Source organism: Grammomys surdaster, unplaced genomic scaffold (assembly GCF_004785775.1).
Source record: "Grammomys surdaster isolate TR1022 unplaced genomic scaffold, NIH_TR_1.0 958, whole genome shotgun sequence".
NCBI classification, from domain to species: domain Eukaryota; kingdom Metazoa; phylum Chordata; class Mammalia; order Rodentia; family Muridae; genus Grammomys; species Grammomys surdaster.
In genome coordinates, this window is record NW_021605377.1 from 11,112,928 (window position 1) to 11,133,444 (window position 20,517).

The window sequence follows — 20,517 nt, forward strand, 5'->3', positions numbered from 1 at the left end:
TATTGAATACCTAAATGTATTTCTCTCCACTTCCTTTTCTCAGCAAAACTGCAGCATTTCATGCTTCTGGGAAACCCAACCTCTGGGTTGTGTGAAAATCAGTTGTATCTTTTACCACAGCAAACCCCGAAATATCAATGGATTATTTTTGCCACCAAGTAGCAGTGAGTATATCTGTAATAACTGGATATATACATTATTATAGTGTGGTCTCAGAGGTGACACATTTGCATGCAAGGTGGGAAGTGCAGAAATCTCTCATAGGTGCTGAGAGCAAAGACATGCTCTGGGGTAAGTGTCGCAGTTCTAGCAGAGGAGCTATCTGCTGTGATACCAAAAGGCTACTCCATGTTGAAGCTTAGAATAGATAGATTCTTCACATAACACAAAAGACCTCATATTTATTGGAACTGTGTTAGAGAAATTGGTCTCTTTGAGGTTTTTCTGATGCTGTAGCAAGGTGATTCTGTTATGCTCACCATATTTCTCTGGTGGAATAGTCCTAGATATTAACAGAATCTTAGTCCTTTGGGAATTGAAAGATTAGTTTCATATAACCTCAGTAAGTGGATTGCTAAAACTTATGCCCTTTTATTACATACTTTTGGAAATTTTTGACCTCATAACACACATTGCATATGCAATGCTTTTATTATTTTTCTCTTCTTCACTAGAATATAAGCATCTGGAGATGGGGAACACAACTTTCTTACCATTGCTTTGCAATGCCTGGAGCAAAAATAAAATGATAGATAGATAGATAGATAGATAGATAGATAGATAGATAGATAGATAGATAGACAGATAGATGATGTGCAGTAGATTGGTTGCTTAGACATATGAATTAAGAGTTAAACTAAGAAATAATTTACTGGAAATCCTGAAGCTTTGTAATTGGTTACCTTGACCAATTTTAGTTTAAAATTAGTATGACTCTTATACAATGGAAAACATTCTCAGTACATTATTTTTATCTGGTTGTTTAATTCCAGTTGATTTCATTAGCTCTTTTAAGACTAGCAGGAAACAAAACTCCTCTTTTCAGACCAGAGCTGGATAGGACACCTGTGTAAATGACAATCATTGGTCACCCCACTGTTAAAATAAGCTCCGGACTAAGTGCTGTAGTGTTGTTGGTCAGATTATTCTTCTGTGTTGTAAATAGAACTGGCCTTTCTGAACAGATCAACTTTTTCAACAGGAATTATGGCTTAGCCTGATTCTTGGAGTAAGCCTCCCTTCATCAGGATCACATCTGTATTCCATGCACTGACTCTGACCCCTTTCCCTAAGCATTTTACAGCTCATGATGAGATACTAAAGGGATGTGTAGACTGATGATGCCCAGTGTCATTAAATAGTCCTGGATCTTTGAAAGAGAGAGAGAGTCACAACACTATGCAACCAGCACAGGCTCAACATTCACTTGCATGTTTTATATTTTGAATAGAGCTAATAGCATGCTGGCTTTTCTTTTCATGTCAGTCAGCACAAGAGGCTCTAAAGTGGTCCGTGCCTGGGCTTCCTTTGTTTTGGCTCATTCTTCTCCTTGGTCGACACAGTTCTGTCTCTGAATTGTCCTCTCATCTTCACACTTTTATGTAAGAAGTTCTTCCTTTTGAGGACTCTAGCTCTCCTATAGGACTCTTCACTCTTGGTTGCCCCCACCACACTCTCTCTCCTCTAAATCTCAAAGACCACCAGCTCTGATGAGAGGTAAGGGATTTTTCTTGGTCCTTGCTGTCAATTTCAGACTATTTCTGACACTTCTTTCTAACACTATCCATCATGAATCTGGTGTTAATGATTTGTAAGGTTTTGTTCCTTGGTGTCATGTCTTTTGGTTTTGCTTACATCCTTCTACGTCCTCTCATTGTTTTCAGCAATATGCAACACAGAGTCCTCATATTAGAACCACTTTATTAATTCTTGGTAATTTCAGTATGAAATATGTGTGCTCTATTGTCACCCTAGCCCATGCATGTTTTTAATTCCTTAATCATTCCTGTAATACCCTCTCCATGAGTCTCCCTGGCAACCAATGTTTTTCAGACACTTCCTAATCTGTTTATCACAGCTTATCTTAACCATCTCAGTTAATTTACAATGATGATGATAATGGTGGCAATATTAAGTGATAGACGTGAAGCTGATATATTTTGGGAGCAACCCCATGGCACAGACACTGTTGCTGTATCATACAGATGAGATAACTGTGACACAGAGAGTTTCCCACCTTTACGTTATCAAGTGTGTGTGACAGGCTGAGGATTTTAACCTAGTCTAAGATGGCTTCATTCTGTATCTCTTGTGACTTACCTTTGCCAGTTACTCCTCATGAATAGTATCCAAGGAGTCGGTCATTGACTCTCTGTCTTTCTATCTCATGTCTTGTAATATTATACAGTCTTATTTTTATTTCTTAATGTTTATTACCACATGCTAGTTATCCACAACTATGGGTTTGCCTATATTGTCACGCATGGACACGATCATTGTCACTCCTCTTTATTATCTTGTCCCCCTCTTCACTTTTGTACCCCTTCCTTCCTCTAACTAGTAATTCTTTTCTATTCATTTATTTTATTTATTTCTGTGCAAGCCTTTGTGAGTGTAAATCCACGTGTGTGTTAGAATGCACCTACCTGTGTCAATGTAGAGGCCAGAAGAAGATGTTAGATCCTAAAGAAATAGAGTTCCAAGTCATCTCAAGACTCCATCTTGGCATATGGGTGCTAGGATCTGAACTCTTGCCAGAATAGTTGTGCAGGACATGGTTTTAGATGTCCCTGAGTTGTCTCTCTAGTCCCAAGCTTATGGCTTCAGTAACTCATGCTCTGAAGTTTATATAACCACTCCAGATCTAGATTTCTCCCTTCCCACAGCTATTAGATGTCTAGATTCAATTTCTTCTTTATCTCTTGACTTTTTGGACTAACCAACATTTCACGCTTAACATTCTTACTACTGACATTATGATTTTAATCTATACTTTCTCAAACTGCTCAGCCCATAGCTGTTCTCATCATGATGGTCAGCCCATCCTTGTAGTTGCTTAGTATATCTAAATCTCTCTCTGGAACTTCTGTCAGTCTCCCACATCTAATCCATGCAGAAACATAATTCTAACATCCAGAGTCAGACTTCCCCATCATCTGTGCAGGCTTCCCATAGGTCAAGCCACTATTATTGTCTCATAACTGTATTGTCACAGCAGCCCCTGATTTCATTGCTTTATCTCTGTTCATGTCTATTCAAAGCTCAGCACCTAGAGTCCTAGATCAAGAAGATTTTACTCCTCTATTCAGAATCCTCCAGTGTCTTTTCATCTTATTCAGAGAGGTCAGCGTCCTACAGAAGTTGAATTCTGGGAGTTATTTGATCATGCTCTCATTTAGCTCCCTGGTACCCAGGTACTTCGCCTCCTGCCTCAACTGTATGTTCCCCTTCTTGCCTTTCCTAGAGTAGCTTAGTATAGTCCTGCAGCAGGGTTTTTCATGACGTGCCCTTTCCTCAACATCTTTATGACAATCTATGCTATTTCTCCAAATCAAATATTGCCTTTAATTAGCACCTTTAATTAGCACCATAATTAAAATGTAGCCTCCTTTTCCGTACAGTCCTCCAATCTTGTCCTCTATTTCTTGTTTGCTACATCCCATGACTTTCTCAGATGCAGTAGAACTTGTTTGCTATGTGCACTATTTATTCTCTAATGTTTCCTTATAGATAAAAGCTCCAGGAGACTGAGAATCTAGGTTGTAAACTTAACAATGCTGTAATATTACCTCTCAACAATTCTACCCTGGGAAATCTTGGAAATTAATCATGTTAAGCTCAAAACTCCTTCATGTAATGTTTTCCTCGGCTCCGACCCAGTTCTATACTCTAGAAAGAGAATTAAATGTCTAGGTACTATGTAAACTGTTGTTTTAGTCTGTTTGGAGTTACAAAGTACCAGAGGCTGATTAGAATATAGAGAAAAGGGTTGGTCTGCCTTATAAATTTAGTGGACCCATGTCTAAACAACACAGTACAGATGCCCTGTGATGGTCTCTCAGCTACATCACAATATAGCAGAGAAGTACAAGGAAATGTACAGGTGCAAATACCACAAGGGAAGATGCCAGCCCCACGTTTAAAACAATCCACTCATGGGAACTGAATGAATCTCAGAACACCTGACCCTTGTGCAAGAGAGAGCATTAATCTGTTCACGAGAATGGCAGTTTCATGATGTTATTCCGTCTCATTGTCCTCCCTTCTTAAAAGTGTCACCACCTCATGCCAGCACACTGGAGCCAAAGATTTAAACATATCAACCTTTGTGTCCCAAACATACCAACTATCAAAGGCTTTAAAAAATATATCTGTTGCCCTTAATCCTCAAGAGACTTGAGGACTCAGGGAAGGGGGAAGTCTGGTGGTGACAGGAGCACCCTTTCAAAGTCAAAAGGGAGTAGGAACGAGATGAGGAACTATGAGAGAGAGACCGGGAGGGGGCAACAACTGGAATATAAATAAATAAAATAATTTTAAAAAATATTGCGCTAATATATTACCTATTCATTTTAGAAATATTGAATACTCTAGAAGATATAAATTGATTCTTGGCAGGCTTGATAATTGCTACAATATTTGTAGCAAAGTCTATCAAGTTCTATGTCTATCAGAACTAGAATCTTAAATCTTTTTACCTTAGATCATTGGATTGTCATATGTACATTTATGAAAAAAATATACCTACCTTTGTTTCATTAAGTACATATAACTACTTTTACATTCAAGATGGATATAGTATAAATTATGAAGAGACACAGCTGATAATGGATAAGTTAATACAAAGCATATGTAGCCGATACACAATGATGTTTTTTGGGCCAAGACAAGATAAAACTTAGATATTGAAAAAGACAAGCAGTGAAAAGTATTTTCAGCTTTCATTTGGTGCATTGAGACCTACTAGATCGCACATTTAAAGAAGGTAAGATATTGCTGCAGGATGCTATCTACATCACCAGCTGTACTCTTCCAAGATGAGGTGTCATTCCTCATCAGCTGATCTGCCACTGTAGATCACATCTATGCTCTAGGTGAATTATCAAATCTGAGTCGATTGTGGTTCTCTTCATGTTGGTGTGGAGTTTCACATACCCGTATTCAATGAAATTTAACACTCAGTCCTCAAAGGCTGACCTGAGCCAACTGCACCCCACTGCTAGCTTTAGGAAGAGAATCACAATTTTATTGGATTTAAGCGAACGCTAGAAATCTGGGGCTTACATAACAGAAGAGATTAAGGACAGAGCTGATGCTGATCACAGATGCAGGTTTTCCTTCCCCTGATCTTGGCTTGGAGGTGTCTTTCCATAAGCTATTGTTGGTCCAGAAGTGCCAGACATAGACTTTGGAAGTAAAATTAGCAAAAGATGAAGATCACGGGTTACGTGTTACACTGGGTTAAAATCCTCAGCCTACTACACACACTTGACAACATGATGTTGGACAACTCCCTGTGGCACAGTTGTCTCATCTGTATGATACAGCAACCGTGTCTGTTCCATGGGGTTGGTTCCAAAATGTATCAGCTTCATGTCTATTATTCAATATTACCACCATCGTCATTACCATTGTAAATTAACCGAGATGGTTAAGATAAGCTGTGTAATGGGAAAAGCCTGTTGGAAGTAAATGCTATAAAAAACCTGCTTTTCCGTGCATGCAGTATTAATGGCAATTCTACAGATGGCTCAGAAGGCGTGGAACTTAACCATAACTCAGTTATCCTTAACCATAAATGCCTCTTTCAGCACTGTGACCTTCGGATAACTGTGGTCAGTTATCTGGTTTCTCAAACTGCTGCCTCCTGTAGTTAGTCCCTCCTTCTGCGTCATATTCACCAGCCAATACTCAGCTCCTCTCAAATTGTCTCTCCATCTCTCACATTTCTACTCACCTTTTTAAAAAATTTATTTTTATTTTATTTATTATTATTTTATTATTTATTTATTTATTTAATGAGTACACTGTAGCTGATGGTTGTGAGCTGCCATGTGGTTGCTGGGATTTGAACTCAGGACCTCTGGAAGAAGAGACAATGTTCTTAATCATTGAGCCACCATCTCTCCAGCCCATTTCTACTCATTTTTAAAATAACTTATCAAGACCAGTTTCTATTATTCATGTACTCATGTGTGTGTGGCCATCCACTGGAATGTGATCAACCTACTAAGGTTCACACTTATAAAAAAAAAAGTCATCCATCTTTCTAGAAATCATTAACCATCAATAGTTCCTCAGTTAGGGAAGGGTCCTTGGGAACCTCTAGCCTCTCCATACTGGAAACTTGACAGACTTGATTTTGAACAGGTCTTATTCAGGCAACCACAGCTACTGTGCATTTATGAGCATAGTAATTCTATGGAATCCAGAAGACATTGGACCATTTCTATCTTTTTTAAAAAAAGCAAATAATGAAAAAATAACAAAGAATGGGTGGTCACTGAATGGATTAGCAATAGTGGTTGAACAGACTAAAATGTTGGGTTTTCTCTGTAGATACCACCTTACAGAAAGAAAGTCAGGAAGGAAGCCCACCCTCAACCCAGAGTCAGGAACCTCTGAAACCCATGGAGAACGTATCAAGACCTATTCATCATCCATTAGTTTTAAAAACTAACTTTGAAGAAGAGGAGGAAGAGGAAGAGGAACCAAATGGTTAGTACCCTCTTTCTTGGATGCAGTACACATATCAAAACTCTCAGTATTTTCTACATACTCCTCAACTATTAGAGGTTTCACATGCAATATATTCAGATCATGCTTTCTTTCGAGATCTATATATTGTCCTGAGAGGTTCTGTTGTATGGTGATCAGGAGACATATCTCACATTTACGTTTGTACCTATACTTACAAAGGTACAAACTCTCTCATAAGAGACAACTGCCCTGACATTGACATACATACATTTATTTCTCATAACATTCACTCCTCCGAATTTTCCCCTTTTAATTGGTTATTTTATTTATTTACATTTCAAATGTGGTCCCAGTTTCCAGTTTCCCTCTGCAAACTCCCTATCCCATCTCCCTGCTTCTATGAGGGTGCTCTCCCATTCACCCACCCACTACTGCCTCATAGCCCCAGCATCCCCCTATGCTGGGCCACTGAGCTTTCACAAGACCAAGGGCCTCCCCTCCCGTTGATGTCTGACAAGGCCATCCTCTCCTTCATATGCAACCAGAGCCATAGGTCTCTCCATGTGTACTCTGGTTGGTAGTTTAGTCCTTGGGAGCTCTGGGGGTTCTGGTTGGTTGATACTGTTGTTCTTTCTATGGGGTTGCAAACCCCTTCAGCTCCTTCAGTCCTTCCCCTAACTCCTCCATTGGGGTCCCTATGCTCAGTCCTGTGGTTGGCTGTGAGCAGCTGCATCTGTATTGGTCAGGCTATGGCAGAGTTTTAATGATCCGGAGAGTAGCTTGGAATTTATAAAGCCCTGCCATCTACTTCATCCCTGATATTCCTTAGAGAAGTATGGACAAGATTAGGACCCACATGTGCTGTGTTGTGGTCCTTCCTTCCTTTCCGATGTCATCACTGCACGGATAAACTTCAGATAAACACCTGTAAAAACAAATTTTCTTTGTCTCTGCCCTGGGATGCATCTTTCTGTGGGTACACACTGCTACAACTTCTGTGTTTGGGAATTTGCAGAAATCTTCACCATTCTTTTGGCCAGGCATATACAATTACTCTCTCCTGCTGACATGCTCCACCACACCGCATCTCAGAGCATCTGTACTTTCAGCCTCTCATTTCTGGATATAGAACATAAAATACACCATTTCTCTTCAGTGATTCTTTCAAATACTAAACAAGGAGGCATCTTGAAAAAAGAGATTGTACTTTTTATTTCAAACATTAAAGAACAACCTACACACAAAAACAATATTGGGGGATTTTTTTCTCTCTGGTTTATAAATTTTAAGATTATTTGGATTTGGGCTAATTTAATTAAAAAAATATATCCTATAGATGCTTCTAGTTTATGGACAAAGACTCCTGAAGAAATTGAAGAGAAAAGAGCAATAAAGGAGATGTGTTATAAATCTGGTAAGAAGTCACACTTTTGTGGAATTTCCAGTGGTTGATATGAGCCACATGCTAACCAGTCTTTTCTCATGGGAGTCTAGGTGAATACTACAGATTCCATGCTCCTCCAGACATCCCAGCATCAAAAAGCATAGCTCCTGCAGTGGAGAAAGAGTTAGAAAAACCTTTGGAAAATGGCAGTGAATTACAAGAAGGTAAGAAACAAGCTGGCAATATTCAAAGTGATATGCAAGAGACACTTAATGAATAGATGCTGAATTATTCAGTGCGGTGTACACTAGAGCAGGGATAAAATGATAAATAATACATCCAGTTTGTGAATGAGAAAGATGCTTTCTACTGCATGACCCAAATTTCCTACAAAAGGATGCTATTAATGTAATGATATTTCCCCAGAGGAACCCCACCAAATGAACAGACTTCACAGATGCAGGTAGCTTTCACACTCCACACAGGAACTCTGTAAATAATTTTCCTTTCTGCCTCATCGATAAATCTTTCAGAGGAGCAGAACTCGATGTTTTATTTTGAATGGGAAGGGGAACCCAGATCAGAGTGGACAAAAGTGAGGTGACAAAATGATGCTAATGGCAGAATGCCAGTCTGTCTGTTGAATGAACATTTTTTTGTGTGTGTGTACCAGGCAATGTTAAGGCCATTTTGATGTATAAGTAACAGACTCCTCCTTTGATGATGCATTTCCTTTAAGCAGGTCTGAGCGCTTCTGCTCAGCATCTTGTCCTTAAAAGCAAGACAAAGAGCATTTGTATTATCTATGGAAAAGCAAGAGCTTGAAAAGAGAACACAGGTGTTATAAGTTTATGTGGGTTTTCTGTCTTTAGAGTGAGCTTAAGTGTACATAGTGCAGCAGTAGAAGTCTGCTCCCTGCTTCTCTGGAGGTCAGGAAGGAGGGAAGACTCACAGAGAGAGGAGCGATCAGAGACAAAGGACAACAGAGAAAAGAGATGAAAAGGCTGAGGTTGGTCAGTTGGATACAGAACAGAGATCTGTACCTCCTTCCTTCCCTATGTAGCAAGTGCTTGGCAGAAGGTGGCAGTAGTAGACCATCGGAAGGTAGAGCCGGCCGGGGCTTGTACTAACCAGACTTGAGAAACCTTAAAACAATCAGACAAAAACAAAAGACACACCTCCTGATCAAAATTACAAATGTAAGGTTATAAGACAGATGATATGTGCATTTGAATAATGTAAATATTGCTTTGAATTGCTTTCAAAAGTTAACTCTTGTATTTTCTGTACACTTAGAACAGTGGTTCTCAACCTTTCTAAAGGTGAGACCCTTTAATACAGTTTCTCACATTGTGGTAACAATAAAGTTATTTTACTTCATTACTAATCTTGTCCCTGTTAGTAATTTTAATGTAAAGATCTATTTCCTGACCATCTTAGGCAAGCCCTGTGAAAGGATCATTCAGTGCCAAAGAGGTCTCAACATATAGGTTGAGAATCCGTGACTTAAATTGACAGAAAATGTTACTATTTTACTACATCTGGGTTTTTAATTACTATTAGAGCAATTAGGAACACCTCCACTATGATTTTCTGAAGTGCTGAAAGTAAGTTGACAATATGGTGTTCTTCATTCTTATAAAACTATAGCAAAAATTTCAAAATCAGGAAATTTCCTTCAATACATTGTTATTATTTCTGGATCCCCTCCAAAAAATTTCTCCAGCAATGATACTGGTATCTACAAAGTGGATTTATTCCTTCTTGGTAAATTATCCTATTTAGGAACTCATGCTGCATTGGGCAACCATTTTTGTTTGTTTTATTTTTTGTTTGTGTTTTGCATTTTTTAAGTCAACGGTTTATTTTCAAAGTAGATTATCTGGAATATACAATGAAAAACCATGAGACTAATTTAATAACTATCCTTTGAGGATAATTTAATTATTAAGTATCTTTGGATTTTTTAGGCTGTAACACTGTTTGCTAAATTAATCATGAAGAAATAGATACTAAATATTTCAAATTCATTAGAGTAAAACACCAAATACACTAAACATATTATGAACATGCAATGGTGTAAGATTGTTAAAACTCAAATTGCCATTTAGTTACCAACCCAAATAGGAGAAAAAACTTCTACATTTTTGTTATTCACAAAATTAGCTTGAATTTAATGTGCTTGTGTACCATTCACCAGATCATAGTGTGTACGTTAATTTTTAAGTTTAACTGTCACTGTGAATTCTATTGCAATATTATTTATAATGGACTGGTTACTGGAGTGACTTTTTCTTTCTTCCCTTTCCTAGGAGATGGTCTTACAGTTCCAACAAAGTTTAGCCTGTTTGAAAGGGCGGGGGAGGCAAAAACATCACTGGATAGGAAACCAAGGACTGACATTGCTGCTTTTGAAAATGGAGGTGAGATGGATGGCTCCAATTACATTATTTCCAGAACTAAGGGTTTGTCCTTAATTTTTTGTTGTTTCCTGTTTGATGCAAGAATTTTGAGATACGTCATAAAATAAGATGCCCTGAAAGGTTGATATCTCTACCAAATGCCTTGGGAAAATTTACACTCGATGTATGGGGCATTCCAGCTTCTCTACCGTTACAAGGCATTTGGCCGGAATGTGTGCATGCTTAACTCCAGGCTACAACTAATTCAGATATCAAGCACATGCAATAATATGCTAACTCAGAGCCAAGTGCAGGGGAGGTGGCTAATAAACACTTGGAGAGAGCCGAGGTTGTGATATCTGAATATATGTACCGTGTACACCAAGACACACATTCTCATTGTTTATCATAGCTTAAATATTTTAAGACTATTGCCCAATAGCATATGGGAAAATCCATCCTCTGATAGAAACTTTAAGCTCTTGAGAAAATGTGGACACCTTTTTCAGATGTGCGAAAAAATAACAACGTAAAAACAAGACAGAGAAGAAAAGTGCATGCAAAAGAAAACCACATGTCATCAAGGCTGGAGCATGATGGTGATGCTCTCCACAGGCCTGGTGTTCAGCCACTGTCTTCTGTCTACCTCTCCTCATTGGGCTACGTTGATGCGTTCTTCTTCACTTTTATGCTATAGACCTAATGAGAGCCAGGGTGCAAATCTGGCAATCCACTTCTTCTGACAAGCCCTAATTTTCCACTTTGGCAAAATATTACTAAGCCATATGCCATTTTTTTGGGTGGGTGGGAACAGATTATTTTCAGTCATTGATAAGCTAACTCTTTCCTGTAAAGCATGGTCTTCCTTCACATGTATTTTTTGCTTTGCTGGGATGTAGGGAATGAGAGAGTGTCTTTGCACTTTCATCATAATGCTGTGAGTAATACGTTGCTTAGCAGCAATACTGAAGGATGTTAAGTTTCCCATTCATCTGGGAGATTGGGCTTCTGACATAGTGAGTCTTGCTGATTCTCCAGATACCATAGGATTCAATTGGAAACATCCCCTGGGTCTTTGTATATGAGATTAACACACTTTAAAATGATAATTCAATTCTTTGAACAGTAGATAGAACATCTTGAGAGGAAGATGGTAAATTTCATAATTATAGCTAGTGACTCCAGATTCAATTTAAACCTGTAAGGCATTGTTTTTAGTTTTAATATTTTAATGTATTCTTGAGCTTTGAATTTAATGAAGCATGCTACTCTGAGATAGATAGCTTGGGAAAATTCCACATACATACTTATCTATGTTTCTGTATTGTCATGAACTCTTTGGCTACCTTGATGCCCTCTTTGGTCAGGTTGTTCTATCTCAGTACTACTTAAAATTCGCTTTTTATCATCAGTCACTAAGGGAGGGTTCGTTCCAGTTAAAACAATAGTCCCCACTCATTGGTAACTGCCACCAGTTGAGTTTTGCATTTTTAATTGTTATTTAAGTGGAAATGTAGAGTTTGGATTCCTTTAGTTTGAGTATTTTAGTTCAGTATCTGAGTTGTTTGAGACATAGTCACATTGTTGACTGTTGCGGTAGCTCTTTGACATTGCTGTGTAAATCTCATACATACACACTCATAAGTAAATACGAAGGTAGAGCATATATGTATTTACCTGTCCCTATTTAAAACAGTCTATATATGTATTCCTTTCTTTCTGAACACACATACAGAGAAAGAGAGAGGAGAGAGGATGGGAAAGGGAGCGGGGAGAAAGAGAATGAGAAAGCAAGAGTATTCTCATGAGCAAATATTAAACTGCTTTTTAGAGAAGAAACAGAGTTCAGAGCATTAAGTGACTGCTGATGCTGTGCCACAAGGCAGGAACCAGTGTTAGGATTCAGAGCCCTTGCAACTTCCCTTGCATTATAGTGATGACACAATGCTGTGTTGTCTTCCTGAAAGTCCCATCCTGTGGTCATTTCTGAATGATGAAAACACAAATGAGAACCCTGAGTCTATCACCTTGTTGGATCTCAGCGAGAAACATGTACAGTTGAGAATTCAAATTCCTTACTACTCGGTGTGGTGTTTGTGAAAAGTACCAGAGAGCATAGACATCGTTTCCAGCTTGGAACCCCCACCCCCTGTGCCAAATTCTTTTTTCTTTACTTTTTAAAATTTTTATTGATTATTTTTGTGAATTTCACATTCTGTACTCCAATCCTATTCATCCCATCCCTCCATATATGCTCATTACAATTATACACACACACACACACACACACACACACACATAAATATTCTTGCCATAGAAACTACAGTGTATCATGGCGTGCCACATGGTCATTTGGTCAGACAACTTCACTTACAACTGTTAAGTGCAATGAGTCATGGGTCTGGTTTGAGGTCTCTGGCTTCTGCTACACTGTCAATACTGGATCCTCACTGGGATTTCTCTTGGATATCCTGTTCTTACCCTGTGTCATGAAGATCCCACGCAGCTTTGGTTCTGTAGGATCGGTCCTTTGATATGCTCTCATAGTTCATAGATGGGATAGATGTTGGAGCAGGCCAGCTCCAAGCCATGGGTCTGGGCCTGGGCGATAACTGAGTTGGACAGCCCACCAGCTCTCTGGCACGTACACCACCAGGGAAAGCTTTCTCACTTCACTCAGGTAAGGAGCAAGGCCAGTTCTCCTGTCTGCAGTGAGGACCAGCTCCCCTGTGCTCACACCATCCTGGCTAGCTCTCCTGCACACATGTCACCACGGCAAGCTGTTGGCTAGCTTGTGATACCTCATTGTCCTATCCTTTGTTATTTCCTGATTATCAATGACATTGAACACATTTCCATGAACTTAGCAGGCTAACTTAACTTCTCTTTTGTCAAGTTCTGTTTTCTCTCAGTAGCTCTTAAAATTAGCTTTTTATTATTAGTTACTGTAGACACAACTGGATCCCTCTTGTTGACCTGATGTCTTGCTTATTATCCTTCCCTTTTCGTATAAGATTCTACCTCCTCAATGATCTCTTAAAGAATTTTCTACCTAAAGTCTTGATCATGTTTTTCTTTTCCTCTCCTTTTTTTTGTAATTGTCATGTTATTTTTTTCTATTGTCATGATTCACAATACTTAGATCCTTTTCATCCTTTTGATGAACTTTTGTGTTTCTTAGCATATCTTCTCAGTTTTAATTAGGTGCTGGACATTGCAAGTAAAATACTATGTAATGTTTGGCTGAGGTTTCTTTTCCCATAGACAAATTTCTCTGCACAGCAAGTGGTACAGTACTGGATCACTTTGACTCTATTTGGTGTGGTATTGAGGCCTTATTTAGAGGGTCATGATAGGTGATATATTGTTTGTCTTTTCTTTCATGTTATAGTGGTCATTTCAAAGACAAGGCCATTGCTTCTAAAGTCTAATCTTTCTGGGTTTAACTGAGAGCTTACTTGGGCTAGCCATTAAGATATCTCTACCCTGGGGAGGCTAACATTCCAGATTTTGTCTCCCAAACAGTACACAGATCTCTGACTAGTGCTTGAGACTCTCAAAGTTATGTTTTTGATGATACATTTTGTTGTTTGAGCGTTCCATATATGCAAATAATGTATTTTGATCATGTATACCCCCATTTTGCTCCTTTCCAGTGTGTGTGTGTGTGTGTGTGTGTGTGTGCAAACCCATAGAGATTAATACACAGACTCACGAATCATTGATATGGGAAAAAAAGAGGTGGTAGAGCGCTCAGTTCCACTGTCATCTGCATCACATGCCTTCACACCAAGGCTCAGTGATGACCATGTGACATCAGGTAAAAAGACTGAGAAAGGCAGAGGTAGTGAATGTCTGGGGCAAAACAGTATTTGCCTGACACAACAGCACTATAATACACATACGAACACTCACATGCACACATGCAAATGTACGTGTGTGTGTGTGCACATACACACATACAAGCATGCGTGTGCACATGCACAGAAGCTGTGACTGCATTCCCAAGATCTTCACAGGATCAGGCCAGCCAAAATCTCAGCACAGATGGATCAGGACCTCATGAAGCAGAAATTAGAATTCTTTCTGCAACTTTTATTATTTGTTTTACATAAACTTAGGAGGCTAGAAGAGGGAGCCAACTCTAAATAGACAGCAATAGAGACAAATGTTGTTTTTCCATTTTGGTTCAAAACATAAATTATATGTAAGATTTTTCTTCAAGTGGAGGAAAACTTCATATGATATAATTTGTGAAAGTTATATATTTTTTAACTCGTTATATTTCAAAATGTTTCAGCAATGTGTTTTACTGCTAAACCATAGTAAACATGCCCTAAATTAGTAGTCAACGTTGGGACTATAGGGAAATAATAAAATTTAATAAGTCATTTAAAATACTCAAAAGAGGTTCTGAAACAGAGAAAAATACTCCATGAGTGTCAGATATCATTATATTACTATTATTATATTTACATTTTTGATTTGACTAATTTTTATTTAAAGGTTTTTGAAAATTCCATGTGAATACTCATATTTCCTTCTCCTCTACCCCTCCAACTGTGTCCCCTCACCCTTCAAATTCATGACTTTTTTTAGTATTGTTTCACACACACATGCATGTATGTATATATGTATGTATGTATGATGTATGTATGTATGTATGTATGTATGTATGTATGATGTATGTATGAATACAACTTGCAGGTTCACTTCCTGTTGTTCACATGTGTATGAGTCTAGGACTGACCTCTTGGGATTAGATAACCTCTCAGGGGGCTCATCTCAGGTAGTCATAAATTACCTATAGCTCTTCATCAAGTGGTAGAATCTTGTGAGACTTCTCCCATGTATATAGTTATGCCAGTTGGTATTGTGCAGGTCTTGTTTAGGTGACCACGTTGTTGATATTTCCTGAATGCAGTTTCACTGTCATATATAAAAAATGTTGCCTGCAAATGTGCTGGTCCTCTGACTCTCTATATCCCTCTTCCATGATGTCTCCTGAGCCTTAGGTGTAGGGAGTATGCTAGAGATGTATTTGGGGCTGGGAACCCTACCATCCGTAAGTCTCTGTGTTTTGACCTGTATAACTTTCTGTAATGATCACCGCTTGCTGTAAAGAGAAGCTTCTTGTTTGAGGGGTGAGATCTATACTTATTTGTGTCTTTAGGATGCAGTTAGCTATACTTATTTGTGTCTTTAGGATGCAGTTAGGAACTATGCTGATTTAGGAAGGTAGAATAAGTTGGTTTCATAACTCTACGAGTCACAGGGAGTTGATGAGGTTTTTATTACCATCCTTCAATTCCCTTTTATGAGCAGACCTTAAGTCCAATTACACCATCATCTTAATATATAAGAGCCAATGTTTCACCCCTAGAGACATCTTGATTTTGTTCACAGGTTATTCCATAATCATGTTTTTAACGTCTACTTTTGTCACAGTGGGGATTAAGGCTGACAGAGCCTTGGACATGCTAGGCAAGAGCTCCTCCACTGAGCTACATTCTCATCTGAATATTATTTTTAAAGAAGGTTACTTAGAGGCTCAAGAGATGGCTCATTAAGTAAACTGTTTGGCAGTAAGAATGGGGATCGGAAGGACCTACACAAGGCCATAAATGTATTTTATATGTCTGTAATCTCAGTGTTTCTACATCAAGATGGGGGCTGGAGATAGAAGGATCCTTGGAAACTGTTGGGATAGCTTGCCTGGCAAATAAGAATTACTGTCTCAACCATAGTGGAAGGTGAAGACCAACACCTGAAATCAGAGTGTCCTTTGATCTTTACATATGTTGCATGGGTATGCACACACACACACACACACACACACACAAATGCACACAGGTGTACGTGTATACATAAACACATCTTTCACACACAGAGACAAGTGGTTATTCAAAACAGTTTGTTTGCTTAATAAAATAAATTGCATGGTGAAGGTACCATTAATGATATATGTAGTCTTTAAAGCAACTCTGCTTATTTATTTTGAAAAAAATAATAGAAGCTCTGGGAAAAATGAAACTGCCTTCATATATCTGGAGATTGTATATGAAATGTACATTAGATGCGCTAAAGATAGTTCTGTTAGAGAAAAGTGTTCAATCGCTCTGTTAGAGAGAACAGGGATATAGTGACGATCATTACTATCTTGAAAGGTAATCATGTGCCTCTTTCTGCTATTGCTGCCCCTGACTGTACAGTTTTATTCCAGGAGGTGACTGCTATGCTCCACAGAGGATCACATTTCTTGGAGTGGATGAAAGTGAAGCATTAGCTGAAGACAAAGAAACCACCTCAAAATGCTCAAATGCCAAAGGTAATTGAATCTCATTATAACATTATAACGTTGACCCATCTGTGCTTCGGGTAGAGAAATTAACCAGACACCTTAGCTGTTATGAAAACCAAATGTAATCAAAAGATAATACATCAAAAAGTACTAAATAGGACACCAGAGCCCCAAGGCTCTAGACTGGCTGTGTACTTAATTGTTTAAAGTTTTATAGCCTGCTTCCTAGTCTGAAAAGTCTGTCTGTTGGAGGAGTCCTCCAGCTATAAAGTGACCAGCCTTCTTAAATAGCAATAACTTTTCAAGTTTTCTTTTAGCAACTTAAAGCAGAATGACTGGATTTCCTTAGAAACACTGTGAAGAGACTCATTCTTATGAGTGATATACATGTTATATAATAATCGCTAACTACAACCTGTGAATACTCCAGAGTGGTTCTCAATCTTCCCAATGCTGCAATCCTTTAATACAGATCCTAATGTTGTGGTGACCCTCCCAACCATAAAATGGCCTTTTTATTACTACTTCATAGCTGTAACTTTAATACTGTTATGAATCACAATATAAACACATGATATGGAGAACATCTGAGATGTGACCGTGCCGCCCCCTCCCACCTCCTGGTGAAAGGGGTTGCAACCTGCAGGTTGCCCTCTGCTCTATGCTCTTTTATAGCTATAGTAAACATCTCTAGAGCTCTGTGCTACTTTGCCTGTCTGCAGCTGACAGTGCTCTGGTAGCCAGATGCATAGGAAAAGACATTTGTGTCAAGTGATTTAGTAGAATATTTAAAAGAAAATATGTCTCATATTTGGAGTTAATTTTTTACATCTAATCCGTTAATGACATTCATGTGAAGAAAAAAAAAACAGCTAGTTTTAAGTTTAGTTTTAAGGCCGATAGCTAGCTATGTGTGAGCGCCTAATTTAATTATAATTGACAAAGCTCTAAACTCAGCTTTTTAACTGCACTAGCCCCAACAGCGGGTAGTAAACAGACACGTGGCTACTGGCAATTATGTGAAACAGCACAGGTTTAGAAGTCCTCAGAACTGGGGAAATTTTTTGGCTAGCCCCTCTTGCTATGCACAGGGGAAATGAAGGTGGGTCTAGTGTTGTGAGAACTTAACTGGGCTCATTCCTAGAAATATACGTGATTGACTAAAAAACCAAAAAAAATTCTCAAGGAGACGTCAAAATGTTGGCACAGAGTTCCCACTGTTGTATTGGAATGATAGCTAGTTTTAGTTTGTTGGTTTGTTTGTTTGTTTGTTTGTTTGTTTGTTTTTAAAGTTTTATCAGTACTTGAGGGATAGGTTGACAACCAGAAAATTTTACCTACATACACGTAATAGGGGAACCCATCTGAAGTGCTTCTAATACTGACTAATATTTTATCCTCTTAACTTACATAGAAGAAAGCAAGAATGGTCTTCATCCAAAGCATCCTCTAAATACTCGTCTCATGCCTACAACACATGTTTTAAATGCCACTGAGAATATCAGCATGAAGTGCAGAGAGAACCCCTCTTCAAGTAAGTCCTATCCCTTTATTCATCTTATTTTGGGTGTACTTTTCTTATTTGAAATAATATTTGAAAAGGGAATAAAAAGAAGGGATAAGGGAAAAGTATGGTTTAAAAAGTCTGCACTAAGTAGTAAACATGTTATTTTTCAGTTCAGAGTACAGATTGTGATAGGTCGTAAGCAGTTATATCCACTAGTTTAGGTGCATACTGACATGGATGCAAACTGCCCCCGCAGAAGGTCACTTAACATATCACGTTGGACTTTGTTCGTCATGTAATATACTGGCAGCTTTGTAGTTATTGTAGATCATTCTTCTTGATTTGGCTTCTCCTTGTCAGTGGTGCTTTGCTCTACTTCTTTGATGGACTCTTCTTGGTTCCTTCTCTCCTTCCTTGTCTTAGTTAGGCTTTCCATTTTTGTTGAAGAGACACCATGACCAAAGCAACTCTTACAAAGGAAAACTTTTCAGTGAGGCTGGCTTATAACTTCAGAAGTTTAGTTCATTATCATCATGGCAGGAGGCATGATAGTGTGCAGGCAGACATGGTGCTAGAGAAGGAGCAGAGAAGTCTACATTTTGATGCAAAGGGAGCAGGAGGAGACTGGATTCCACACTGGGTGGAACTTGAACACGAGACCTCAAAGCCAGCCCTTCCAGTGACACACTTCCTCCAATAAGACCACACCCACTCTAACAAGACCACACCTCCCAATAGTGCCACTGCCTATGAGACAAGCATTCACATACATGAGTTTATGTGGGCCATAACTATTAAACCACCACATAACTCCTGTTCCTTCTTTGATATTCTTGGTCCTCAGGCACTGAAGGAGAACAATAATTACTTCCCTCAGGAAACTCATGTTAATGGTACTTTAGAAAGTCTTATGTGTTGGGAGTCTGGGAGTGGACATGAGCAGGATGTATGGAGAAGAGGCAAAGATTCTGAGGTCTTAAAGCTCAAGCTAATGACTAAGGCAAAGATGTCCACTAGCCTATTAATAGAGGCTTACTGTAATCTCTATATGGCCACTCATTTTCCTTGTGGCAATTTCTAAATAGCAGAATGTCTCTATAACAATGGTTTAAAGGGCTCTGAAAAATATTCCTTAGAAAGTCTTGAAAAAAAAAACGAGAATTCATGCAACATGAGTGTATCAGCATAAAATGTGGGATAAGTATGATTGGAATCTTACAGTTTCTAAAATTCAGCCTTGCTCAATCAAACCATCTATATCTCCAACCTCAAAATGCCGTACAAAGAGCATGGCAAAATTCAATAAAAGTGCTTTATGCATTAACCTAGTGCATAAAGAAATGGTAGTACAGGCTTAGAAAATACAAAAGGATTTATTTTGAAGATAACAATTGCGACCTTAAAATAGCATTATACTGCGATTTGTAATTCTGATTGGAGTGCAATTTTCTGTCCTTTTAAGGAGCCTGCACCCTTTGGGGAACAATAAGACATATTTTTAAAAGGAAAGCAACTTATCATCAAAAGGATTTTTTCTCATTAATGTGTTTCCAAGAGGGACTTTTTTTTTGACACTTAAAAACCAGTTGTTCTTTGTTCTAAAAACTTGTTTTAGAGTGACGTGCTTTTTGGTTGATGTGAGAAAGCACAGATATGTAATTATCACCTCAGTAATTTTTCAGATACAAGTTTCTCTTAAAAACTGTAAAAATTTGTATCTTCTCCAAGTGAATGATGTCCAGCCAGTGAGGAAGCCTCATTTTAAAGGTGTGAAGAAAAGAAAATGGATTTATGATGAACCAAAGAACTTTCCTGGCTCTGGAATGCGGAGAGGTACAATATCTAAGCGTTTGATATTTCTAATTGTCATTTTTTCACTTTCATATAACTTAAAGTCGACTTTAAAGTTTACCAATTCTTCGTTCTTTAGCTTGGATTATCCTCTGTTTTGATACCCCATTGCTTCACGTACAATGTATTTCTGTGAACGTGAATCTGGCCCGTTTCCTCCCTCATCCCTCCTTTGTTTTACAGCAGTGCACATCCCAAATCCCAAACATAAAATGAGTTACCATCATCATAATAAAAACCGGAATGCCGAGAATGCCTCCTATACGCATGCTCAAAGAGATGCTGTAAGAACTGTCACACTGAACGCCCCTCCCCGAAGCAGGCCCACGAGTGGGTCTTACAACAAAGCTGACGTCAACAAGGAACCCAAACT

The 20,517-nt window shown here is 38.5% G+C and overlaps 1 protein-coding gene across 4 annotated transcripts in view; it reads left to right on the forward strand.

Annotated features, from left to right (window-relative positions):
• Nucleotides 1–20,517, forward strand: part of CUNH12orf50 (chromosome unknown C12orf50 homolog) — a 28,821-nt gene that overhangs the window by 2,520 nt on the left and 5,784 nt on the right. For 2 of the 4 annotated variants that reach the window (XM_028783112.1, XM_028783111.1), the window contains exons 3-11: nucleotides 44–164; nucleotides 6,559–6,717; nucleotides 8,036–8,113; nucleotides 8,194–8,307; nucleotides 10,396–10,506; nucleotides 16,709–16,813; nucleotides 18,201–18,320; nucleotides 20,022–20,126; nucleotides 20,328–20,517. The exon at nucleotides 20,328–20,517 is cut by the window's right edge and continues 14 nt beyond it. In XM_028783112.1, the coding sequence (XP_028638945.1) occupies nucleotides 44–164; nucleotides 6,559–6,717; nucleotides 8,036–8,113; nucleotides 8,194–8,307; nucleotides 10,396–10,506; nucleotides 16,709–16,813; nucleotides 18,201–18,320; nucleotides 20,022–20,126; nucleotides 20,328–20,517 (1,103 nt within the window). The remainder of the gene's footprint in view (nucleotides 1–43; nucleotides 165–6,558; nucleotides 6,718–8,035; nucleotides 8,114–8,193; nucleotides 8,308–10,395; nucleotides 10,507–16,708; nucleotides 16,814–18,200; nucleotides 18,321–20,021; nucleotides 20,127–20,327) is intronic. The other 2 variants (XM_028783115.1, XM_028783116.1) reach the window with 2 other exon arrangements.